The sequence below is a fragment of the Scyliorhinus canicula genome, chromosome 2 (genome assembly GCF_902713615.1).
Source record: "Scyliorhinus canicula chromosome 2, sScyCan1.1, whole genome shotgun sequence".
Classification (NCBI taxonomy): Eukaryota; Metazoa; Chordata; class Chondrichthyes; order Carcharhiniformes; family Scyliorhinidae; genus Scyliorhinus; species Scyliorhinus canicula.
Genome location: NC_052147.1, coordinates 281,412,396 through 281,439,222, shown reverse-complemented (window position 1 = coordinate 281,439,222; position 26,827 = coordinate 281,412,396). Strand labels below are relative to the sequence as shown.

Sequence of the window (26,827 nt, the reverse complement as noted above, 5' to 3'; positions counted from 1 at the left end):
GGAACGCCCCAGAGTACCAGCACTGACCTCAGCCGAAGGGAAACAGGCTTGGGCGTACAGACTGTCAAATCAAGAGGGAAGCTACAGCAAATACAACGTAGGTCCGCCAACGTTGCTGGATTTCTCCCTCCACCCCTGCAAAGAAGTCTCCAAAAATTAATCCCGGCTCTGCATGGCCTCAGAAATAATGCACACAGGGTGTGTACAGACCCACAGCAAAGATGGGAACAAAGGCCGTGGGAAGGTGCCCTTTCTTAAAAGTATTTTATTAAGGTTTTGCAGAATTTTTCATAATAAAACAGTAGTAACCATAATAACAAAACAAACTAGAGTGAACATTAACATAGTGCAAAAAGAGAATATCCAATAACAATTAAATAGACATTACCCCACGCGACCCGGTCTTCCCACACCATCCCAATAAAGCACTCCCCCCCCCCCCACCACACGGATTGCTGCTGTTGCTGACATTTTAAATTTCCCCGAGAAAGTCGACGAATGGCTGCCACCTCCGAGAGAACCCTAGCGTAGACCCTCTTAAGGCAAACTTAATTTTCTCGAGGCTGAGAAACCCAGCCATGTCGGTAACCCAAGTCTCTACACTCGGGGACTTCGAGTCCCTCCACATTAATAAAATCCGTCTCCGGGCTACTAGGGAGGCAAAGGCCAAGACGTCGGCCTCTTTAACCCCCTGAACTCCCGGGTCTTCTGACACTCCAAAGATCGCTATCTCTGGATTCGACACCACCTGTGTGTTAAGCACCTTGGACATTGCCCTCGCGAACCCTCGCCAGAACACTCTAAGCTCCGGGCATGCCCAAAACATGTGGACATGGTTTGCAGGGCTGCCCTTGCACCTCATACAACTGTCTTCTACCCCAAAAAACCTGCTTATTCTCACTGCCGTCATGTGTGCCCGGTGGACCACCTTAAATTGAATTAGACTGAGCCTGGCACATGATGAGGAGGAATTAACCTTGCCCAGGACCTCTGCCCACAGACCCGCTGGCAAGGTGCCCTTGACATGTCTGGCTGCCAAAAGCAAGGTGGGTATGCAAGAAAATCACTGCGAGGCCAGCATTTATTAGTCATCCCTAATTGCCCTCAATTCAATCAAAGTACTGGTGAGCTACCTTCTCGACTAAAAACTGAATGGCTTTCTAGGCCATTTCAGAGATCAGTCATTGTCGGTCTGGAGTCACACATGGGTAAGGACAGCAGATTTCCATTCTTAAAAGACATTACCGAACCCGTGGGTTTTATTGCAATCAGGTTGTTTCACGGTCGCTCCCTGTACTCAACATTACACCCGTTCCGCCCTTGTCCCACCCAACCACACCAAGCTCTCCAACCTTCCCCGGTCTCACTCGCAACAAAGCCCAGGTTTGACATCTCCTAGCTTCTGAATGAACGGTGTGTTCTAGCCTCTCGCTGAGCACAGTGTTTGCACTGTGGGCATTGGTTTCCCAGTATGAAATTAATGAATGAAATCATTTGGGTTGGAACTCTGACTGGGATAAACCAGACAGGCCGGTTCAATCAGTCATGTGGGAGTCAGCTTTCAGAATGAGACACCCAATTTACAACAATGCTGGGTGGACAATACATGGACTGAAACTCTGGCAACAAACAAAACAAGGAGTTGATGACAAAACACATTTTTGGGCGCATTACAACACCCACCCACTGGTGCCCTCGAAACGCCAGGTTGAAAGCGCGCAGGGCGTGGGAGAAGGAGGAATGGGTTGAAGTCTCCTTCTCCCCACGTCATAGGACACTCCTTGTATCCCTACCCATCCCCAAGGCAGTCCTGGACAAAAATGAAAATGAAATGAATGAAAATCGCTTATTGTCACGAGTAGGCTTCAATGAAGTTACTGTGAAAAGCCCCTAGTCGCCACATTCCGGCACCTGTTCGGGGAGGCTGGTACGGGAATTCAACCGTGCTGCTGGCCTGCCTTGGTCTGCTTTAAAAGCCAGCAATTTAGCCCAGTGTGCTAAATCAAAGACCAGGTATACAGAGGAATTGAAACTCCTGAGGCAGAACACCAGACAGTTAAGCTCTCGGCCACATTGGGCAGGATTCTGGGAGCATATGGTGTACTGATTAGCTGCTATGTTTCCCTACATTACAACTGCGACTATACTTCCAAAAAGTGCTCCACTGCCTGGAAAACACTTCCGTTTTGTTAGGAGGAGGCACTACAGAAATTTACGTTTTCCTTTCTAACCTTTTCTCAAAAGGCTTTGAAACCACGCTGGTGCCAAAGGCTCTCAATACACAAGTCCCACTCAACTTACCGACACTGCGAAAGAGCAACACAACAGATGTTCTGGGACTGGGCTGCTGGGGTAAGCCTATACCTTACCCACCTCTATAGAGTTTTAGTGTACTCAACTTAGCAAAGGACCTGGCCCAGCGATGATGCCTTCACCCTTGATTCAGACGTCTGTAGAACTCGGCCTCGTTCACAGATTCCCACAACACCGAGGCGGCCATTTAGCCAGGTCTGTCTGTGCCAGATCTTTTAGTCCTACTCCCTCTCGTTTTTTTCATCAGAGCTTAACAACAACCTATATTTATATGGCATTGTTAATGTAATGGTCTCAAGGGCCTTCATGGGGATCATTATAAAGCAAAATTAGACACCGATATCACGGCCACACAAGCTGACATCACGGGGGGGGGGAATGATTTAAAGCTTTTCATAAAGGTTTTCCGGAACGTTGCAAAGGTGGTGTTTACGGGACAAATCCAGGGCTCAACGCTTCGGACCGAGGTAGCTGAAGGCATGGCCATCAATGGTGGAGCAAGTAAAACTGGGAATGCTCCAGGGGCCAGAACTGGAGGAGCACAGAGGCTGCAGGGAGGGGTGTAGCGAGGCTGGACAGAGGTAGGGAGGAGCGAAATCATGGAAGTATTTTTAAAAAAAAGAATGTGAATTTAAAACTGACATTCTGTTGTATTGGGAGCCTATGCAGCTTTGTGAGCACAGGGCACAATGGAGGGACTTGATAAGTGTTAGGATACAGGCAGCAGCGTTTTGGATAAGCTCAGGTTTATAAAGCGTGGACGATGAGGAGCCAGCCAGGAGAGACAGGTTGCAAGTCTCCTATTATTCTGATGGCCTTAAGCCTTCTAGGTGATGAGACAGCTTACTATTTGAAGAAAAGCAGGCACATTCTCACCAGCTTCTGTCCTGTTGTGGGCACGGTGCCGACATGGCCACCCAGTTACCATGTTGGTCAATTGTGACACCTGAGGATTTGATGACAGTGCTTCCATTAAAGGCGGCAGAGATATCGGGGCTCTCTCTGGAGGTGGTCATTCACCAGCATGCATTTATGGCATGCATGCTATTTACCACTTACCAACCCAACCTTAGATGATGCCTAGTTCCTGTTCCAGGCTGAAATGGGCTATTTCATTATTAGAGGAAGTGCAGATTGAGCCGAGTATTATGGCATCATCACCCTCTCTTGACCTTACGGCAGACGTCGTTTGGTGAAGCAGCTGGAGATGGTTAGGTTGAGGGTAACTCTGAGAAAGTCCCAAGTATATCCTAGATCTCTAACCCAGCCACTGCAGGCTTTGCCCCTTTATCCTGAGAGCGCCTTACCAGAGCTCCTGGGTGCCATTCTCTACTCACCCATACCCCGATATCAAGGGAAGCTACTCTCACCTCTTCGTAAGCAAATAACCTAGACGCATACCTCAGCACAATGTCCAGTGATGAAAATGGCACCTTTTCAGATCAGGCATCGAAACGCCAGCAGTCTGTTAAGGCCGGCATTAAAGGATCGAATCACAAGAATTAGGAGCAGGTTGAGGCCATTCAACCCCTTGAGCCTGTTCCGCCATTCAACATGTTCACAGCGGATCTGATTGCGGCCTGAACTTCAGCTTCCTGCCTGTTCCCCATAACCCTCAATTTGTCAATCAAATGTGGGAAAATGGAGATCAACCATCTGACTGAATGGTGGAATAGGTTTGAGGGGCTGAATGGTGGAACAGGTTTGAGGGGCTGAATGGTGGAACAAGTTTGAGGGGCTGAATGGTGGAACAGGTTTGAGGGGCTGAATGGCCTTCCTCCTGGTCCAATGTTCCATGGTTACTATTTGAAGAAAAGCAGGCACATTCTCTCTCTGCGTTCTGGTATCCCTTAACTAACACCACTGAAAACAGATCAATGGGCTGTTCACCTCAGTGCTGTTTTGTGGGCCACGGGCAGTGTATTAGTTTTCTGACAAGCCTGCACATCAACAAGCACTGTTCAAAAGTAATCTATTGGCTTTGAAGCGCTTTGGGATAGCCCAAGGACATGGAGGGTGCTGTATAAATCACATCACTGCTTTCTCCTCGTAGGTGGAAATGAAAATAAACAGGATGCCTGATTTAATAGGGCAGCACGGTAGCATTGAGGGCAGCACGGTAGCATTGTGGTTAGCACAATCGCTTCACAGCTCCAGGGTCCCAGGTTAGATTCCGGCTTGGGTCACTGTCTGTGCGGAGTCTGCACTTCCTCCCAGTGTGTGCGTGGGTTTCCTCCGGGTGCTCCGGTTTCCTCCCACAGTCCAAAGGTGTGCAGGTTAGGTGGATTGGCCATGCTAAATTGCCCTTAGTGTCCAAAGTTGCCCTTAGTGTTGGGTGGGGTTACTGGGTTATGGGGTAGGGTGGAGGTGTTAACCTTGGGTAGGGTGCTCTTTCCAAGAGCCGGTGCAGACTCGATGGGCCGAATGGCCTCCTTCTGCACTGTAAATTCTATCTATGTAAATAGACTTTACAGAGACGGCGTGTATTTATACAGCAGTTACTGATCATGTAACAAACATTGAAGGCATTCCAGAGAGAAATAGTTTGACCAAGATCTCAAGATTAGCTATGAAGAAAGGTTGAGTAGATTAGGACTGTTTTCGTTGGAAAGACAGAGATTGAGGGGGGACCTGATTGAAGTCTACAAAATTATGAGAGGTATTGACAGGGTGGATAGCAACAAGCTTTTCCCAAGAGTGGGGGTGTCAGTTACAAGGGGTCACGATTTCAAGGTGAGAGGGGGAAAGTTTAAGGGAGATGTACGTGGAAAGTTTTTTACGCAGAGGGTGGTGGGTGCCTGGAACGCTTTACCAGCGGAGGTGGTAGAGGCGGACACGATAGCATAATTTAAGAGGCATCTAGACAGGTATATGAACGGGCGGGAACAAAGGGAAGTAGACCTTGGAAAATAGGAGACAGGTTTAGATAAAGGATCTGGATCGGCGCAGGCTGGGAGGGCCGAAGGGCCTGTTCCTATGCTGTAATTTTCTTTGTTCTTTGATTGGTTAAAGCACAGAGTGGGGGCCATTTGGCCGGAGGGTGCCAACTCAGCGGTTCCCACACCCCGTCCTTTCCCTGTAGCCCTGCAAACTACTAGTCGTCAGGCAATGCCGGGTGATGTTGTGAGTGGGCAAAATAACTGGATTTGGCATATGGAAAGAAAATTCAGGGTTTTAATATCAGCACAAGGATTGGATAGGATCACTCTTACTTCAGGTACAGAAATTACGGCAGTATCTGTGCAGAGAAACAGACTGAACGTTTCAGGTCGCTGTCATGTTTGAAAGCAAAGGTCGTGGCCCTGAAACATTAATGCTGTTTGGATCTCCACAGATGCTGTATGGTCTGCTGGATCCTGGTCACAGCAGGTATACAACACGTATGCGCACACACGCGCACGCACATAACACGTATGCGCATGCACTACTTACTTTGTGAGTCCAGGAATGTTATCTCTGGAGGTGCCATAAACCCTACAAGATTTGTAGATTTTCTTCAGTACCTTGTTTCCGCCACTGTGATCCCTACAGTAACAGGAAAAGAAAAAAAAAAGGGAGCGAGCGAGATCAAATATTAATGTTAAAGCTGAGCATAATCGCGTTTCTTTAACCAAAGCTTTTCAGGGATCCGGGACAATGATGATCAGCCGTGATCTCTTTAACTGAACAATACAACCTGTTTCTTTGAGACGGCAGAGTGAGGAAGAAAGTACGTAGGGTTGTCGGGGGTGGGGAGGGGGAAACAGAGAGCGAACATAGAACAGTACAGCACAGTACAGGCCCTTCGGCCCACCATGTTGTTCCGACCAATTTATCCAAAACTGAGATCAACCTAACCTACATCCCTTCAATTTACTGCTGTCCATGTGCCGGTCTAAGAGTCGCTTAAATGTCCCTAATGACTCTGACTCCATCACCTCTGCTGGCAGTGCATTCCACACACCCACCACTCTCAGTGTAAAGAACCTACCTCTGAAATCTCCCCGAAACCTTCCTCCAATCACCGTAAAACTATGTCTCCTCGTGATAGCCATTTCCACCCTGGAGAAAAGTCTCTGGCTATCCACTCTGTCCATGAAGAGCCAGGGCCAGCAGTGGACCCGGCTGGGGGATGGTCTTTTAGGTGTTGAATCACAGAAACAAAAAACAAAACCTGTGTGTGCATATAACAGGGCCACAATGCATGCCAGGTCTGTCCCATCAGAGTCTCCACTCCAGAGTCACCACTGCTGTCTCGAAGAATCTCACAGCCACTATTGCTCATCCTGTGACCCCCGTCAGGGATCACAACCCATGGTTTGGGAACCCACTGAACAACAGTTTTCCAAAACATGGTCAGATTCCAGGGTTCTTTAGCAAGAGTGTCTCATTACCCCAAAGGGGAAAAGACACTATGTGATAAACCGCTGTGATAAACTAAACAGCCCATACAGTTCTGTGTTAATCCTAGATTATCTGATTCTAACTGACACAGCACTGTGCTCAGTGAGGGGGTTTGGAGGGGATCTAAAACACTGATATCCAAACAGCAAACTTTTACTGAAAAAACAAGCCTTTGAGGCCCTTTGTGATGCCTCAACAGTGCAAAAGCCCACCAGCACAACCTGCCCGGGTTTACAGACAAAGAATCAGCCACTGTGGTTACCAGGCTGTAGCACAACACAATTCACCACTTCACGACAGGAGGGGGAAATAAAATCTCAGAAACTCTAACTGACAATGAGATTTAAACACATAACTCACCAGTGCTTGTGTGTGGTGAGAATAGCTTCCAGAGTTGCACCCTCCTTTTCGAGACATGTCTGAAGCATCAAATGAAAAACACAGGAGATAGTTTCTTTCAGGGCATTTAGAGACTCAATGAAATATGTGCCACCAACTTCTCCATTTTCCCCACCCAGTACCAGCAGTAAGCAAGATAAATAAACATTTCCTCTGCACTTCACACTGTCCCCATCCAACACGCCCAGAGGAAGTATAGCACGAGATTAGATACAGAGTAAAACTCCCTCTGTACTGTTCCCGTCAAACACCCCCAGGACAGGTACAGCACGGGGTTAGATACAGAGTAAAGCTCCCTCTACACTGTTCCCATCAAACACTCCCAGGACAGGTACAGCAAGGGGTTAGATACAGAGTAAAGCTCCCTCTACACTGTCCCCATCAAACACTCCCAGGACAGGTACAGCACAGGGATAGATACAGTAAAGCTCCCTCTACACTGTCCTGGGAGTTAGATACAGAGAAAAGTGGGCCAACCTCCCAAAATCATTTCATACAGGCTCTTTTGTCAGCTGACGCTGGGGAACTATTCCACTGCATTGGTCTGGATTCAAATATTCATTCCCATAATTGAAACAGTGTCCGACTTAATGCAACCCAATATCCAGAGCCTCTTTCAGCCAAACTATTCCATGTACAGTGAACAGGCAGCCAGCCACTTGCCTTGGGTCTGGGCAAGAACACAATCTAGTTCCTAGGCCCACATACCTCGCAAAATGGGCCAGAGCCTGCTGGCAGATTGTGACCCCAAGTGCTATGCCACAGACACCGTGTGGCATGACGAAGTCAGGCAGGCAGGAAGAAAGACATTTATACATGTAAGACAGGCAGCTTACCTGGACAATCAGTGGATCGGAAGGATCAACGGCGACAGCAATGTTTGTGCCCAAGTCAATGATCAAGTAGCCATAATTGTCTGACAGTATGGGGACTGGAAGAATTTTCACTCCTAAAAGCCAAATGAATAGATCACCACATGGTCAGAAATGTGAAGCTGCTGAGAGCACACTCCCCCAATCCGCACCCTACCTCTACCAATCACCGGTACCTTCCCACTCCATCTCCAGCCCACCTTTACCTGCCTCATCAACTCTAACACTGAGCTAGGGTACTGGTGGGGGAAGGTCTGTCACTATAACATTGAGCTGCAGTATGGTTGGAGGCAAGTCTGTCATTGTGTAACACTGGGCAAAGTACTGGTGGGGATGGGTCTGCCACTGTATAACACTGGGGTACTGTTTTGGTGTGGACGGGCCTGTCGCTGTATAACACCGGGGTACAGTACTGGTGGGGACGGGTCTGTCACTGTATAACACTGGGGTACAGTACTGGTGGGGATGGGTCTGCCACTGTATAACACTGGGGTACTGTTTTGGTGTGGACGGGCCTGTCGCTGTATAACACCGGGGTACAGTACTGGTGGGGACGGGTCTGTCACTGTATAACACTGGGGTACAGTACTGGTGGGGGCAAGTCTGTCACTGTATAACACTGGGGAACAATACTGGTGGGGACGGGTCTGTCACTGTATAACACTGGGGTACCGTGCTGGTGGGGACAGGGTCTGTCACTGTATAACACTGGGGTACTGTTTTGGTGGGGACGGACCTGTCGCTGTATAACACTGGGGTACAGTATTGGTGGGGGCAAGTCTGTCACTGTATAACACTGGGGAACAATACTGGTGGGGGAGTCAGTCGCTGTATAACACCTGGGTACAGTATTGGTGGGGACGGGTCTGTCATTGTACAACACTGGGGTACAGTACTGGTGGGGATGGGTCTGTCACTGTATAACACTGGGGTACAGTATTGGTGGGGACGGGTCTGTCATTGTATAACACTGGGGTACAGTACTGGTGGGGACGGGTCTGTCGCTGTATAACACTGGGTTACAGTGCTGGTGGAGATGGGTCTGTCGCTGTATAACACTGGTACAGTACTGGTCGGATCAGGTCTATCGCTGTATAACACTGGGGTACAGTACTGGTGGGGACGGGTCTGTGACTGTATAACACGGGTACAGTACTGGTGGGGACGGGTCTGTCACTGAATAACACTGGGGTACAGTACTGGTGGGGACAGGTCTATCGCTGTATAACACTGGGGTACAGTACTGGTGAGGAAGGGTCTGTCACTGTATAACACTGGGGTACAGTACTGGTGGGGATGGGTCTGTCACTGTATAACACTGGGGTACAGTACTAGTGGGGACGGGTCTGTCACTGTATAACACTGGGGTATAGTACTGGTGGGGACGGGTCTGTCGCTGTATAACACTGGGGTACAGTACTGGTGGGGGACAGGTCTGTCGCTGTATAACAATGGGGTTCAGTATCGGGATATTTTTTATGTTAAACTTGGTTTTCATAGTCGGCAAAAGAACAGTAGTACCAGTCATACGTCAGTCGCTCCCAATCCCTATTTTCTCACTTAATTCTTTGTTTTCTGATAAAGGTGGATTGTTCTGGTGGGAGGAGCAAATACATAATGGACTCTCTGTTAACAGGGATTATAAAAGAATCTCCCATCATCCCCTGTAGATCTGCCTTGGGCCTGAGTCACAGTTCCACAGATGCCATCTGCTCTCAATGACCTTAGACAGCCAGTTTATTTGACAAAGGGCATTCCTGAACAGTCCTCATTCCACTCTCCACACGTGCGTACCTTTCAGCGTGAATCAGAATCAGACATTCACAGAACACTTTACAATTAGCTACATTTGAAGCATGGTGTAATGTACGAAACGTGCAAGTTAAAACACAACATGGTATAGCCAGAGAATCTGTTTTTAGCAACATTGTTTGAGCATTGTGAAAGTGGCCGTGGAATATTTTACATCCACTTGAGAGGGTCGACTGTTCCTCAGTTTGACATCTGACCTGAAAATCAGCCTCTGTGATGGTGCGCCACTCCCTCGGTGCTGCACTGGGGTGTCAAGATTCGACGCTCAGGTCTCTGGAGTGTGGTCTAGACCCACACTCCAGAGGTGAGTGATTTGCGACAGGCGGGGAGAGCTTACTGATTGGCATAGGAGCTCCTCACCCAGAAGGTGAGAATCCGGATGCTCCGGTTTCCTCCCACAGTCCAAAGATGTGCAGGTTAGGCGGATTGGCCACGCTAAATTGCCCTTAGTGTCCAAAAATAGGTCAGGTGGGTTTGCTGTGTTTCGGGGATAGGGGAGGTGTGGGCTTAAGTGAGGTGCTCTTTCCAAGAGCCGAAGACTCGATGTGCTGAATGGCCCCCTCCTGCACTGTAAATTCTAAGATAATGTTAGGCTGGTCACTGTTCTGTGAGTGGCAACACCCACACTGGTTCCTCTTGTCCCCACAAACTATAAAAATAAATGTCAGGGATGGGGTGCATCAGGAATGACTGCCTTCAAACACGGGTGCAACAGAGCCTAAAGATTAGGGGGGGATATTCAGGCCAATCCACACTATCCGAAAGAGTTGCAGCTTCCCAAAGTTTTCCGGCTGGGATATTTTAAAACAAAGACTCAGATTTCTGAGCATCGTTTCTACCCTTCATCTTATCCTCAAGAAGTTCACAGCTTCAAACGTTGCTGAAGAAGTGCAGACACTGTTGCTTTGTGAAGAAGTGCGGCAGTCATTCTGCACACAAGATCACATGAGACAAGTTACCAGTTCACCTGTTTCAATTGCTCAGCGAAGGCAACTTGTCTGGTCTTTCCTCGAAGGCCCTTTTGACACTCAGCTGAACAGTATTACGATCCCAGACCAGGCCCTACAGTGGCTAGGATACTGGACAGAATAACCTCTCTCTCCAAGAGTGATTGCACAAAGAAAGGGCGGCACGGTGGCACAGTGGTTAGCACTGCTGCCTCACAACTCCAGGGATCTGGGTCCAATTCCGGCCTCTTGTGTGGAGTTTGCACTTTCTCCCTGTGTCTGCGTGGGTTTCCTCCGGGTGCTCTGGTTTCCTCCCACAGTCCAAAGATGCGCAGGTTAGGTGGATTGGCCACGCTAAATTGCCCCTTAGTGTCCAAAAGGTTAGGTGGGATTACTGGGATAGGGTGGAGGTGTGGGGCTTGAGTAGGGTGCTCTTTCAGTGGGTGGGTGCAAACTCGATGGGCCAAATGGCCTCCTTCTGCACTGTAAATTCTATGAAATAGGGATAGGGTATATTAACACAAACTTTATTAATAACACAGTATTAAAATATCTTCAACCTCACACCGGAAAATAACTTACAATTACCCCTTAAATAATGCTAATCAACAGTGAATATAATACCTTAACTGCTATCTTTATTCCCACTGAAACATCAAGAAAAAAAAACATCTCAGCTCTCAATTCACTATTAAACCATCGGCACTCAGCAATATGTGCTTTACACAGATGTTCTTTGAGAAAGAAAGGTCTTTTGACACAGCTTTAAAGAAAATATCTCAATCCGGTCAGAACCGTGTAGAAATTCTGGCTGTATTTCATCAGACACTGTTTCAGCTCCACGTTTTCTCAGACAAGTCTGCACTGCTTTAAAGACTGTTAATCTCTTTTAAATGAATTACAGTGAGAGCAAACTGCTTCACTCCTGGCCACAGCTTCATTCAGCTCACACTGAACTGCTTTCTGCAAAATTCCTGATGCCTTAACTCCACCCAGCAATGACATCAGCTTACCAAGCAGAAATCTAATTAACTCCACAGGGAATTCCCTTAATCAAAACAACATTCCATCAGCCCAAGCGTTTTTTCTTAAATGATGCTTCAATTGCACTCCTGGTTCCCAAAAACTTTGTTGTCTTTCATAGAACATAGAACAGTACAGCACAGAACAGGCCCTTCGGCCCTCGATGTTGTGCCGAGCAATGATCACCCGACTCAAACCCACGTATCACCCTATACCCGTAACCCAACAACCCCCCCCTTTCAAACTAGGATTTCTAGGGCAGCGCGGTAGCATAGTGGTTAGCACAATGGCTTCACAGCACCAGGGCCCCAGGTTTGATACCCGGCTTGGGTCACTGTCTGTGCGGAGTCTGCACGTTCTCCCCGTATCTGGGTAGGTTTCCTCCGGGTGCTCCGGTTTCCTCCCACAGTCCAAAGATGTGTAGGGGGTGGATTGGCCATGCTAAATTGCCCTTAAGTGTCCAAAAAAGGTAAGGAGAGGTTACAGAGATAGGAGGGTGGAGGTGTAGGCTTAGGTAGGGTGCTCTTTCCAAGGGCCGGTGCAGACTCGATGAGCCGAATGGCCTCCTTCTGCACTGTAAATTCTGTGATCAGATCTTTGGACGATGCTTAAACCCATGGCCTTCTGTCTCCGACGGGGACTTGGTTCGATGGTTATAAAACTAGATCCATTGGCCCCCCAACCTCCAGTGTGCAAACCTCTCCAAACTCGATTGGCAAGGTATTAAATAAAAATGTGGAGGAGGATGGTTTGGAGAGGGGCGGGGGCATTGGGAAGAGGGGCGGGGGGGTGGGGGTGGGGAGAGAGAGATGAACATCTTTCTTTGATCGATCAGAAAACTTACCATTAATAATCTTGGGACAGACGATGGAATGGCCGCTGGGATAATAATCTCGAGTCTTCTTCAATTGCTTCTTGTGAAAGATGTACCCTAGTCTGGTCCTTGTATACAGGGTGTACCTGAAAACAGAACACTGGATGTTAGCAGAGGAGAAAAGAGAAATGGTGCCTCACAAATGAGTCACGTTAAAGGAGTATCATTGCTCTAATTATGTACACCACAGGGGCTGGATGGCTTTGGGTTGGAAAAAGGTTTGCAGCAGAGTTCTCCAAGGATCACTGTCAGAACTGTTGCTCTCCCCGATATAGATTAATAATTCGGATCTTGGAGTACATGGCATAATTTCAAAATTTGCAGATGACACAAAACTTGGAAGCTTTGTGAATCACGAGGTGGATCGTACTGAACTTCCAAAGGACTGGGGACAGGTTGTGGAATAGCCGTCCAAGAGGTAGGTTCAATTTAATGCAACCAAATGTGAACCGACACATTTCGGTAGGAAAATCGCAGAGACAATACAATGCAGGAACAGAGGAACATGCGCACTAACGATTGAAGGTGGCAGAGAGAGTGGTTAATAAAGTGTACACCGTCCTGGACTTCATTAACAGAAGCACAGAGTATAAAACACTGAATTAGCCGCAACTGGAATATTGCGTCTTGCTCAGGGCACACTTTAGGAAGGGTATGAAGGTTTCCAAACCAGTGACCTGTATTGCCTAGGACAAGGGCAGCAAATCCATGGGTACATCAGCACCTAAAAAATTCCCTCCAATCCACTCACCATCCTGACTTGGCAACATAGCGCAGTTCCTCCACTGTCACTGCTTGAAAAATCTGGAACTCCCCTCACCAAGAGTACTGTGGATGTACCTACACCGGGGCAGCACGGTAGCACTGTGGATAGCACAATCGCTTCACAGCTCCAGGGTCCCAGGTTCGATTCCGGCTTGGGTCACTGTCTGTGCGGAGTCTGCACATCCTCCCCGTGTGTGCGTGGGTTTCCTCCGGTTTCCTCCCACAGTCCAAAGATGTGCGGGTAGGTGGATTGGCCATGATAAATTGCCCTTAGTGTCCAAAATTGCCCTTAGTGTTGGGTGGGGTTACTCAGTATGGGGATAGGGTGCTCTTTCCAAGAGCCGGTGCAGACTCGATGGGCCGAATGGCCTCCTTCTGCACTGTAAATTCTATGTAATCTATCTATATGGACTGCAGCCGTTCAAGAAGGCAGCTCACCACTACCTTGCTCAAGGGCAATAAGGGATGGGAAACAAAATCCTGGCCATTGGGCCGGTGGGTTGCACAGTGTTAGCACTGCTGCCTCACGGCACTGTGGACCCGAGTTCAATCCCGGCCCCAGGTCACTGTCCGTGTGGTGTTTGCACATTCTCCCCGTGTCTGCGTGGGTCGCACCCCCACAACCCAAAGATGTGCAGGGTCAGTGGATTGGCCTTAATTGGGGAAAAAAAGAATTGGGTACTTTAAATCTTTTTTTAAAACCCCTTCTCATTGGTGGAAGGATGGAGACCCATAGGACACAGATTCAAGCAACTGGCATGACAAAAACCTTTTTCATGCAAGGTCTAGAATATACTGCCCTGATGATGTGGTGGAGGTAAGGTCAAATGAGGCTTCCACAAGGGAAGTAGATCATTGTTTGATCGGGAAAGATTTGGATTGGATTTGGTTTATTGTCACGTGTACCGAGGTACAGTGAAAAGTATTTTTCTGCGAGCAGCTCAACAGATCATTAAGTACATGAATAGAAAAGGAAATAAAAGAAAATATATAATAGGACAACACAAGGTACACAATGTACCTTCTGGGGAGTACGGGGATCTCTGAGGGGCAGCACAGTGATTAGCACTGTTGCTTCACAGCGCCAGGGATCCAGGTTCGATTCCCGGCTTGGGTCACTGCGCGGAGTCTGCACGTGGTCCCCGTGTGTGCGTGGGTTTCCTCCGGGTGCTCTGGTTTCCTCCCACAGTCTAAAGATGTGCGGGTTAGGTGCATTGGTCACGCTAAATTGCCCTGTGGTGTCCAAAGATTAGATGGGGTTGCTGGGGCTAATCTTTGGACACCACAGGGCCGGTGTAGACCCAATGGGCCTCCTTCTACACTGTAAATTCTATGATACTATAATTAGAGACATTGGACGGGATTCTCCGTTTCTGAATCTAAGTCTTGACACCGACGCAGGATTCGTGGAGTTCGACAGCAAAACTGGCGCCGAACCAGGACCGATTCAGCGACTGTGGAGGCGCTAGCACCGGTGCCATATGGAACACAATCGATGTTTTTCCAGTGAAAAACAATGCAGGATTCGCCGGGTCCGTGATTGACACTTGGGAGGCTGACATGCTGCAGCCCCACATTCACACATTACACTTCCCACACACACTCACCCCAGCAAGATGGCACTGGGTGTGCTGGGACGTGCCCATAGGTCGGCTGTGACCACAGGGCATTTACGGGGAGTGGCCTGGGAGGACACCTATACGACCCTTGGCCTTAAGTTCACAATGGGCTGTCAGCGTTGCACAGCTCCATGGCTGACTTTACGGCTGGGCCAATGGTGTTCCGTGCCTGTCCATCCCAACCCACCAGCCCACCTCCTGGCCATCCCCTCGCTACTCATCCCGGCCCTGACAGAAGCCCCCGGCCAGCGACACAACTGTCAGCATACTATGGCGATGTTGGACACTTTCCGTAGCCCCCCCCCCCTTCAGCAGCCACGGCGCCTGTTTCACGATTTTTAAAAGTCCAAGTGAACCGTGCCGTCGGGAACTCTGCCCGTCGGAGGTGGAGCATCGCGGAGGCCCCGAAGAGCACCGGGTCAGGCCTGCTAATGATCTGCAAACGGTGTTTACTGTGCGTGCATTCCGGAATGCACTGACTCCGCTGTCGAAGAATTGCAATTTGTGAAATTGGTGCCCACTGCGGTTTTAGCGTTGGAATCTGTTCTCCACCGAATCATGTTATCGATTTTGGTGTCAGCCAACACAGAATCCCGCCCACTGTGTTTAACCTCAAGTAAGAAGGTCATGGGATTTGAGTGGAATAAAGATGGTGTGAGTGATGGTTTGGTTTGGGGGGGGGGGGGGGGGGGGGGGGGGGATTGCTGCATAAGACTTGTGCATATACAATGGGCCAAATGGCCTTCTGTGCTGTAACCATTTTATGAATAGCTATTTGCCATCTGATAGAAATTGGAAGATATATTGTATTGTATGAGTTTGTTGTAGTGATCTATTTAAACACTGGGTTACAGTGTACTGCAGCATGGTAAAAACCCATCTGGTCTTATAGTGCCCTTTAAGAGGAGACCTGTTGTTCTTAGCTGGTCTGCCCTACATGTGACTCCAGACCCACAGCAATAATGGTGGTTGACTACCCTCTATAACCACTTTACAAACCACTCCGTGGCAATTCAGAATGCAGCTATCCACCACCTTCAAGGGATAGGCACTAAATGTCAGCCTTGTGTCTAACGTGAACATTCCATGACTGAACAGTGGGAAGACTCCAGTGTTCCAGCTCAGGGTCAGCACGCAGCACAGACAGGACTTCGCTATACTCCGCCAAAGCTCAACACCAGCCTCAGAAACCTGCAAACAAACTAGACCAAAGAGTTGAAATCTTAAATCTGTCTGAACTCAAAACTGAGTATTTCCAACTTTTTTTAAATATAAATTTAGAGTATCCGATTCATTTTTTTCCAATTAATGGGCAATTTAGTGTGGCCAATCCACCTACCCTGCACATCTTTTGGGGTGAAACCCACACAGACACGGAGAGAATGTGCAAACTCCACATGGCCACCCGGAGCCAGGATCAAACCCAGGTCCTCGGCGCCGTGAGGGAGCCCCTATATTTCCAGCTTTTAATTACAGTTTACAACATTTGTCATTTTTCAAAACCAATGTTCATTTTTATGTCCAGAGGGTGTTGGCGTTCACTGCATCTAATCGAATCATCCAATCTAATATATGATCATTAAAATAGCCCGGGTCTGTCACTCGCATTCCTACTGAATTAGCATTTTGCTGCGATCATTTTCCACAATCAACATCACATGGTCAACAAGCGGGAGTCAGAACACTGCCGGTCACAATAACAGTGCTAACTCTCATCCAAAAGCCAGCACCTCTTACAGCGCAGCACTCCCCTGTTCTGTGCTGGAGAATCAATCCAGATTTTTGTGCTCGAGTCCTGGAGTGGAACTTGAGCTCACAACTTTCTAACTCAAAAGTAAGAGTGCTCCCAGTGAGCTCCCACTCTCAAGTGGAGAGGGACAGAGTGTGCGCAAGAGAAAGAGGACATAATGGAACAGGTCAAACTTTGTGTCAGGAAAATTATCATTCTATTCTATCTCAACTTCTGCCTGTCTCGCCTTAATTACTCAAGTCAGCGCTCTTCTCAACATTTCTCCACCACTCCTGAGCTTCGATTGTTATAGCCCGTCTTTACTCTTCCTTGTTTAAACCTCACCGACCATCTCTTACCCCCACTCACCCGGCCCCGGTGAAAACTATGAATCTCCTCTCCTTCCCTCGGTCTCACTTTCCCCTTGCAATCTCCAGGCTTTGAGACGGCAGGCCATGACTGCGTGGGAACAGAGAACACACACCTTCTGTCTGTGTCGCTGCAATGCAAGAACACCACAAACTCAGCCAGACAGGATGCTGAATTGTTACTCGGCACAAGTGTCTGCCAAATACACCCAGCTGATGGAAAACAATCAGGGCTCATCACACGATCACTTGACCCTCAGCACGTTGGCCTCTGTAACTGACCCATCAGGAGGGGGTCATGTGAGCAGAGCTGACGATGTTGTGGGCTGCTCAGCATTACTCAATCCTACAACTTTGAGGATTGTTTAATCGAGAAGAATGGCCCTCTGATCTTGCTAACTTTAAAGAGAGAATCTGTTTTAAAACCAATTCACTCGTAGGCTGTGTGCTTGGTGGTTAGGTCAGCATTCGTAGCCCATCCCTCATTGCCTTCGAGAAGGTGGCGGTAAGCTGTCACCTTGAGCCGCTGCGGTCCGAGTGGCGTCGGCACACCCACCGTGCTGTGAGGGAGGAAGTTCCGGGGTTTTGACCCAGCGACAGTGAGGGAAATCCAAATCAGGATGGTGTGGGGCTTGGAGGGAAACTTGCAGGCGGTGGTGTTCCCGCGTCTGCTGCCTTTGACTTTCTAGGTGGTACAGGTCGTGTATTTGGAATGTTGACCAAGTAACAAAGGAATTTGATGAGCAGGGCAATCGCCATCAGCCTCCATTCTCACCATGAACCTTTCAATCACAAACTCCCAGCAAACAATACATACTGGGTGCGATTTCCTGGTTGCGTGTCCGCCCCCGAGACCAGAAATTCCCACCAGAGGTCAACAGATCATTAATTCCCCCACCCTCGGTGATCGGGACCAGACAATTTACCCCATTATCTCTGACAACCATGAGAACTGGGACATTCATTGCAAGTTAAATAGTGAAACGTTGTGAAATCTACTGTTGCCTCAGTTTAATATTACACCAGCAACTATTACCGGAACCTACTTATTTTTAACTTTTAACACACTGCAGTTGGTTGGATGGCCAGTGTGGGTCAGACTGGTGCCAAAAGCACAGGCTTCGACCCCCGTTACAGCTGCCCTGGATTTGGGACCTGCCTCCTTGCCCTACCCGTAGTGGCTGTTGCAGGGCTGTGTGTCGGACCTTCAGGCAGAGAACCGAAGGAGGAACGAACTGCAGCAGCTAGTCGGAAGGATGGAGAGTGGGTTGTCAATCTGGACCCCTTTCCAGGGATAGGGAGGGCCACAGCCATTTCGACACTAATTCAGCCACAGCTGGAGCACTGCGTCCAGTTCCAAGGTGCCACATTTTAAGGCACTGGAGAAGGCGCAGAAAACATTTAGGAGGACGTTTCCAGGAACGAGGAACTTCAGTTGCGGAGATACATTGGAGAAGTTTGCACTGTTCTCCTTGAAGAAGAAAAGGCTCAAAGCAGGTATTCACTGACCGAGGCGTCAGAAACAAGAAAGGAGCAGTCACTTTGTTGGGAGTTTTCTAGGGGCCCCCCAATAGCAGCAGAGAGATAGAGGAACAGATTGGGCAGCAGATCTCGGAAAAGTGCAAAAGTAACAGTGTCATTGTCATGGTGACTTCAACTTCCCTAATATTGACTGGAGAGTCTCCTTAGTGCAAATGGTTTGGATGGAGCAGATTTTGTCAGGGGGGTACAGGAAGGATTCCTGACTCAATATGTAGATAGGCCGACTGGAGGGGGGGGGGCATATTGGACTTGGTGCTTGGCAACAAACCAGGCCAGGTGTCAAATGTCTCGGTGGGAGAGCATTTCGGTGACAGTGACCACAATTCCTTGACCTTTACCACAGTCATGAGAGGGATAGGAACACACAGTATGGGAAGGTATTTAATTGGGGGAGGGGAAATTATACTGTTATTAGGCAGGAGCTGAGGAGCATAAAGTGGGAACAATTGTTCTTGGGGAAATGCACAAGTTATGTGGGGATTGTTTAAGGAGCACCTGCTGTGAGTGCTGAATAGTTTTGTCCCACTGAGACGAGGAAGGAATGGTAAGGTGAGCCTTGGCTGACAAGAGAAGTGGAGCTTCTAGCCAAGAGGAAGAAAGAAGTTTACGTAAGGTTGAGGAAGCAAGAATCTGACTCGGCACCAGAGGGTTACAAGGTAGCCAGGAAGAAACTCAAAAATAGACTGAGGAGACATGAAAAAGCCCTGGCAGGAATGATTAGGGAAAACCCCAAGGCGTTCTACATTTACGTGAGAAATAAAGGATGATCAGAGTGAGGGTAGGGCCGATCAGGGAGAGTGGAGGGAACTTATGCCTAGAGTCTGAGGAGATGGGGGAGGCCCTAAATAAATACTTTGCTTCAGTATTCATGAGAGAGAGGGACCTTGTTGCACAAGAGAACAGTTTGAACCAGGTTGATATTAAGAAGGAGGATGTGCTGGAAATTTTGAAAAGCATCAGGATAGGTATGTTCCCTGGGCCTGACGGGATATATCCAAGGTTTCTACAGGAAGCGAGGGAGGAGATTGCTGCGCTGTTGGCGATGATCTTTGCGTCCTCACTCTCCACTGGAGTAGTACCGGATGATAGGAAGGGGGCGAATGTTGTTCCCCTGTTCAAGAAAGGGAATAGGGAAATCCCTGGGAATTACAGACTCATCAGTCTTAAGTCTGTGGCGAGCAAAATGTTGGAAAGGATTCGGAGAGATAGGATTTATGATTATTTAGAAAAACATAGTTTGATTAAAGATAGTCTGCATGGCTTTGTGAGGGGCAGGTCATGCCTCACAAGACTCATTGAATTCTTTGAGGATGTGATGAGACACATTGATGAAGGTCGGGTAGTGTTGTATATGGATTTCAGTAAGGCATTAGATAAGGCTACCCATGGTAGGCTCATTCAGAAAGTTAGGGGGCATGGGATACAGGGAAATTTGGCTGTCTGGATACAGAATTGGCTGGCCGAAAGAAGACAGCGAGTGGTAGTGGATGGAAAGTATTCCGCCTGGAGGTCGGTGACCAGTGGTGTCCTGCAAGGATCTGTTCTGGGACCTCTGCTCTTTGTGGTTTTATAAATGACTTTGATGAGGAAGTGGAAGGGTGGGTTAGTAAGTTTGCTGATGACACGAAGGTTGATGGAGTTGTCGATAGTGTTGAGGTTTTGTTGCAGGTTACAACAGGACATTGACAGGTTGCAGAGCTGGGCTGAGAAGTGGCAGATGGAGTTCAACCTTGATAAATGAATGAAAATGAAATGTAAATCGCTTATTGTCACGAGTAGGCTTCAATTAAGTTACTGTGAAAAGCCCCTAGTCGCCATATTCCGGTGCCTGTCCGGGGCGGCTGTGTACGGGAATGTGAAGTGATTCATTTTAGAAGGTCAAATTTGAATGCTGAATACAGGGTTAAAGGCAGGATTCTTGGAAGTTTGGAGGAACTGAGGGATCTTGGGGTCCACGTACATAGATCCCTCAAAGTTGCCACCCAAGTTGATAGGATTGTTAAGAAGGCGTATGGTGTGTTGGCTTTCATTAACAGGGAGATTGAGTTTAAGAGCCGCGAGGTTTTGCTGCAGCTTTATAAAACTCTAGTTAGACCACTTGGAATATTGTGTCCAGTTCTGGTCGCCTCATTATAGGGAGGATGTGGATGCTTTGGAGAGGGTACAGAGGAGATATACCAGGATGCTGCCTGGACTGGAGGGCATGTCTTATGAAGAAAGGTTGAGGGAGCTAGGGCTTTTCTCACTGGAGCGAAGGCAGAGAGGTGACTTGATAGAGGTGCACAAGGTGATGAGAGGCATAGATAGAGTGGATAGCCAGAGACTTTTCCCCAGGGTGGAAATGGCTGTCACGAGGGGACATAGTTTTAAGGTGATTGGAGGAAGGTATAGGGGAGATGTCAGAGGTCGGTTCTTTACACAGAGAGCGGTGGATGTGTGGAATCAGAGGTGGTGGAGTCAGAGTCATTAGGGACATTTAAGCGACTCTTAGACAGGCACATGGACAGCAGTAAATTGAAGGGGTGTAGGTTAGGTTGATCTTAGATTAGGATAAATGGTCGGCACAACATCGTGGGCCGAAGGGCCTGTACTGTGCTGTACTGTTCTATGTTTTTCTATGTATCCAAAATCACGAGGGGTCTGGACAGAGCGGAGAGGAAGAAACTGTTTCCACTCGTCAAATGACCGAGAACAGGAATAATAATAATCTTTATTATTGTCACAAGTAGCCTTACATTAACACTGCAATGAAGTTACTGTGAACATCCCCTAGTCGCCACACTCCGGCACCTGTTCGGGTGCAGAGAGGGAGAATTCAGAATGGCCAATTCACCTAACAGCACGTCATTCGGGATTTATGGGAGGTAACCGGAGCACCCGGAGGAAAGACACGGGGAGAACGTGCAGACTCCGCAGACAGTGACCCAAGCCGGGAATCGAACCTGGGACCCTGGCACTGTGAAGCCACAGTGCTAACCACGGTGCTACTGTGCCGCCCTGGAGCGAACAGATTTAAAGTAATTGGCAAAAGATGCAAAGGCGATGCGGGGAAAGAAACCTTTTTCACCCAGCAAGTGGTTAAGATCTGGAACGCACTGCCGAGTACAGCAGCGGCGGGTTCAATCAAAGCATTCAAAATGTTTTTTGGAGCATTGTCAGAAAAGAAAGTGCGGGTTTATGGGGTGAAGGCGGGGGAATGGCACCAGGCGATTTGTCGATTCGGAGGTTGGGGGTAGGGCCGATGGGTAGAGTGGCCTCCTCCTGTACCCTAACAAGTCTGCGCCATGCAGAAACATTTAACGCAGCCTGTAGCCAGGCGGTGATGGAAGATGCCAGGGTGAGTCATCTTCAGGCCAACACTGGGCTAAATCGCTGGCTTTTAAAGCAGACCAAAGCAGGCCAGCAGCACGGTTCAATTCCCGTATCAGCCTCCCCAGACAGGCGCCGGAATGTGGCGACTAGGGGCTTTTCACAGTAACTTCATTTGAAGCCTACTCGTGACGGTAAGCGATTTTCGTTTTCATTTTTTTTCAATATCTCTCACCTTACTGAGCTTCCAACATGTGGGGGGGGGGGGGGGGAAGAGAGGGAGGGCAAAAATCAATCCGGGGCACCTGATCGGAATGTGCACACCTGGAACATGCATACATACACTGCAAAGTGCTGTGTGCAGAATGCTCCCCGCATGAAGGAAGCTACCTGAAGGTAAAAGGTGCAACTTCGTTGCGGCTGCAGCACCGACTGGCTGGCGCAGTACCGGAGGGCTTGATTGACAGGTCCCGCCTGATTGACAGGTCGCGCCTGATTGACAGCTCGCGCCTGATTGACAGGTCCCGTCTGATTGACAGGTCCCGCCTGATTGACAGCTCGCGCCTGATTGACAGCTCGCGCTCGCTGTCCCCGCACCCGCGCGCACAGGCCGCCCGTTGCTGCTCCTCCTCCTGACGCCGGCCGGCCGGCCGGCCATCACCCTGACCGTCCACCCTGCTCCCGCCACGGCCGGACGGTACACTCACGCGATCCTGAAGAGTGGTTTCTCGGTGCGAGCCATCAGCCCGCCTGTTAAGCCCAGCCAGCGGCGGCGGAACCCAGCGTCCCGCCACACCAGTACGATCAGCAGCAGCGCCCCAACCGCCAGCCCCGCCAGGCCACAAGTGAGAGCCAGGCCCAGCATCACCGCGCACGCGCACCTCCCGGCCCCGCCCCTCCCCTCCGAGGGTCTTATATGGCGCGGAGGGGGAGGAGCCCCGGCTGATTGGCACCGCCACTCAACAAACCACGAGCCAGGGCGCCGCCCACTTCGCCACCAAATAAGGAGCTGCGGGGGCGATGGGAGAGGGGGCGGGGGTAGTAGATGATTGACAGCGGCCCTCAAAACCCCGCCCCCTCGGCTGCTGACGCGTGAGGGGGCGGGTCTCCAGAGGGGATGATTGACAGCTTGAGTGATGGTGGCTGAAATTCTCACCACACAGAGGAGGGAAAGAGGGGAAAGGGAAAATGCTGGTGAGGAAGGTGGTGCCCGGTGATTCACAGGGGAAATGGTGATGAGACGTTAAGGTGAAGCCCTGCCAGCCCTCTGATAGAATCATAGAATGGTTCCAGCACAGAAGGAGGCCATTCGGCCCTTCAAGTTGGCGCCAGCGGTCTACAAGGCCCCTGTAACCCTGCAATTGTTTTCTCCTCAGACAATAATCCAATTCTCTTTTGAAAGCCTTGTTTGAATCTGCGCCCGCCACCCTCTCAGCCATTCCAGATCCTCGCCACATGAAAATGAAATGAAAATCGCTTATTGTCACGAGTAGGCTTCAATGAAGTTACTGTGAAAAGCCCCTAGTCGCCACATTCCGGCACCTGTTCGGGGAGGCTGTTAGGGGAATTGAACCTTGCTGCTGGCCTGTCTTGGTCTGCTTTCAAAGCCAGCGATTTAGCCCAGTGTGCTAAACATGCTGCGTGAGAAAGGTTTTCCCCATGTCCCCATTGCTTCATTTGCCAGTTACCTAAATCAGTGTCCTCTGGTTCTCAATCCTTCCACCAGAGGGAACAATTTCTCTACCCTGTCCAGGCCCCTCAAAATAATATATTTTTTTATTGTCACAAGTAGGCTTACATTAACACTGCAATGAAGTTAGTGTGAAAAGCCCCTAGTCGCCACACTCCAGAGCCTGTTCAGGTACATAGAGGGAGAATTCAGAATGTCCAATTCACCTAACAGCACGTCTTTCGGGATTTGTGGGAGGAAACCGGAGCACCTGGAGGAAACCCACGCAGAGACGGGGAGAATGTGCAGACTCCACACAGACAGTGACCCAAGCCGGGAATCGAACCCAGGACCCTGGAGCTGTGAAGCAACAGTGCCAACCACCGTGTTACCGTGCCGCCATCATGATTTTGAACACCTGCCAAATCTCTCCTCCTTCTCTAAGGAAACAGTCTCAACTTCTCAAATCGATCCTCATGACTTGTGAATCCATTCTTGTGAATCTGTTCTGGACCCTCTCCAAGGCCTCCACATCCTTCCTAACGTGTGGCGCCCAGAACTGGACACAATGCTTCCGTTGAGGCCAGACCAGTGTTTTCTAAAGATCCAACTTAACTGTGCTCTCTAACTTAACAAAATAACGCAATTTCAAAGCTAACATCCCCACTTCTGGTTTGGAGGTTATACCTTGCTGTCAACAACTCAAGACTATCAAATGATTGTTAGCACGGTAGCATTGTGGATAGCACAATTGCTTCACAGCTCCAGGGTCCCAGGTTCGATTCCGGCTTGGGTCACTGTCTGTGCGGAGTCTGCACATCCTCCCCGTGTCTGCGTGGGTTTCCTCCAGGTGCTCCGGTTTCCTCCCACAGTCCAAAGATGTGCAGGTTAGGTGGGATTGGCCATGATAAATTGCCCTTAGTGTCCAAAATTGCCCTTACTGTTGGGTGGGGTTACTGGGTTATGAGGATAGGGTGGAGGTGTTGACCTCGGGTAGGGTGCTCTTTCCAAGAGCCGGTGCAGACTCGATGGGCCAAGTGGCCTCCTTCTGCACTAAAAATTCTATCTATGAGCACGCAACACGCTTATTCAGTACTCTAAAAATCTTACACTCAGTAAGACGTATACTCGCGTGTTCACATGTGCAAGGTTGCCTAGGCTTGTCCAAGATTTTTATTATTAGGTAAGCAGGTCAGGTGTTTTTCATGTATTGGAGCAGACTCGATGGACTGAAGGGCCTCTTCTGCACTGTATTATTCTGTGATTCTGATTCTGACTACTTTGGCCTGAGCTAGCTAGCTCTCTTCTCGGGCCACAGTTTCTTAAACCTCACTCAGTGTTCGCTGCCCACGCCATCGGTTCCAGATAGCCCGATCCTGCCTTACCGAGGCTCAGCGATCGGCCAGTTGTCTCTTGGCAGCCTCATCAAGTTTTGACCATCTTACCAAGCGAGTTCTTTGTTCTGCAGCCCTCACACGATTAACAAGACAATTAACTCACCTCCGCCACCCTCCCAGTTTCCAAGCAGCCAGCCCATGTGGCATTCATTATAAATTCTTTAACCTCATCAATTTAACATTTAATCCGATAGAACACCATCTTGCAGGTTTGGTCGGTTCACTGCCTTTAACAATAGCACAGTTACACCACATGAATCACATTTCAGACTTGCGATCAAGATAGTCAGGACTTAGAAGTTGAAGATCACTTAAACTTTGATTACTGCAAGCAAACCTCATGCCAGCCCTTCAAAGTTAATGTGGCAGAGGAGCGCAACTGCTCATGTGCCGAGCTTACAGAGACATAGTACAACACGCTCGCATTCCAAGCATTGTCTGGCATCTCTGACTTTGTCTATATAAATGTTTCTGGAACATACCTCTCCATTCACCTGAGGAAGGAGCAGTGCTCCGAAGGCTCGTGATTGAAACAAACCTGTCGGACTTTAACCTGGTGTTGTAAGACTTCTTACTGGGCTCACCCCAGTCCAACGCCGGCATCTCCACTTCAAAGTTAATAGGGTCAATTGAACAGCGTATTACAGATTCAGCACGTTCCACTCTCTCCTTCTTCAGACACTTGTTTCCATGTCTCAGCTATCTGTAACTTATGCACACTCCTTCTCCCTCCACCAGGTTTCATACCATTCCTGGGTTAGGTGGGAGAACTCGGGGGGGGGGGGGGGGGGAGCATTGCTTACAACTCTATGTCTCCATTTATAAAGCCTACTGCTTTCACAAGCATTCTGCCACCTTCAGTGAAAGTCCCTCTGCTCCTGCACCCCTTTCTTTTTATATCTCCTCTCGTCAGTCTTGCTACCAAAATACATCACTTCACGCTCCTCTGCATTAAATTTTACCTGCTGTGTGTCCGCCCATTCCACCAGCCTGCCCATGTTCTCATGAAGTCTATCACTATTCTCCTTACAGTTCAGGATACTGCCAAGCTTTGCACACGCAAGCCCGGATCAGTAATATATATCAAGGCAGGCAGTGGTCCTAATACTGATCTTTGGGGAACACCATTCTCCAGTCTGAAATACACCATTTCACTTCTGTTTCCTGCAGGAACATAGTGATTAGGAGCAAAAGTCAGCAATTCAGCCCTTCGAGCCTGCACGGCCATCCAATCAGATCATGGCTGATCTCTTCCTGGTCTCAAATTCAACTCTCATATCCGAGTTTTAAATCAGAAATATATCTATCTCCTCCTTGAAACCATTTAATGACTCAGATTCCACCGCACTATGGGACAGCGAGTTCCACAAATTCCCCACCCTCTGCGAGAAGTAGTTCCTCCTCATCTCAGTTTTAAATCTACCGCCTCTCAACCTATGTCCATGACCTCTCATTCTGGATTGCCCTACAAAGGGGGAACATTTGGTCGACATTTATTTTATCAATCCCTTTTAGTAACTTATATACCTCGATCAGAACTCCTCTCATCCTTCTATCAAGAGCTATTAATCTGTCAAACCTTTGCGAATATAAACCCAAACTGTTTAATCTCTCCTCATATGTCAACCCCTTCATCCCCAAAATCAATCTGGTGAACCTCCTCTGAACTGCCTCCAATGCCACCACATCCTCCCTCAAATAAGGAGATCAAAACTGGACACAATACTCCAGATGTGGTCTCACCAACACCCTATACAATTGCAACAACACTTCTCTACTTTTATACTCCAGTCCTTTTGCAATAAA

General features: G+C 48.8%; 1 protein-coding gene across 2 annotated transcripts in view; it reads right to left on the bottom strand.

Moving 5' to 3' along the window:
- The window catches only part of pnkd (PNKD metallo-beta-lactamase domain containing), a 35,079-nt gene extending 12,242 nt beyond the window's left edge, over positions 1 to 22,837 (bottom strand). For both annotated transcript variants that reach the window (XM_038790154.1, XM_038790153.1), the window contains exons 1-5: positions 22,663 to 22,837; positions 12,594 to 12,709; positions 7,932 to 8,044; positions 7,057 to 7,115; positions 5,746 to 5,838 (exon numbers count right to left, since the gene is read on the bottom strand). In XM_038790154.1, coding sequence (XP_038646082.1) covers positions 5,746 to 5,838; positions 7,057 to 7,115; positions 7,932 to 8,044; positions 12,594 to 12,709; positions 22,663 to 22,820 — 539 coding nt within the window. In that variant the 5' untranslated portion in view covers positions 22,821 to 22,837. The remainder of the gene's footprint in view (positions 1 to 5,745; positions 5,839 to 7,056; positions 7,116 to 7,931; positions 8,045 to 12,593; positions 12,710 to 22,662) is intronic.
- Positions 22,838 to 26,827: the final 3,990 nt, after the last annotated feature.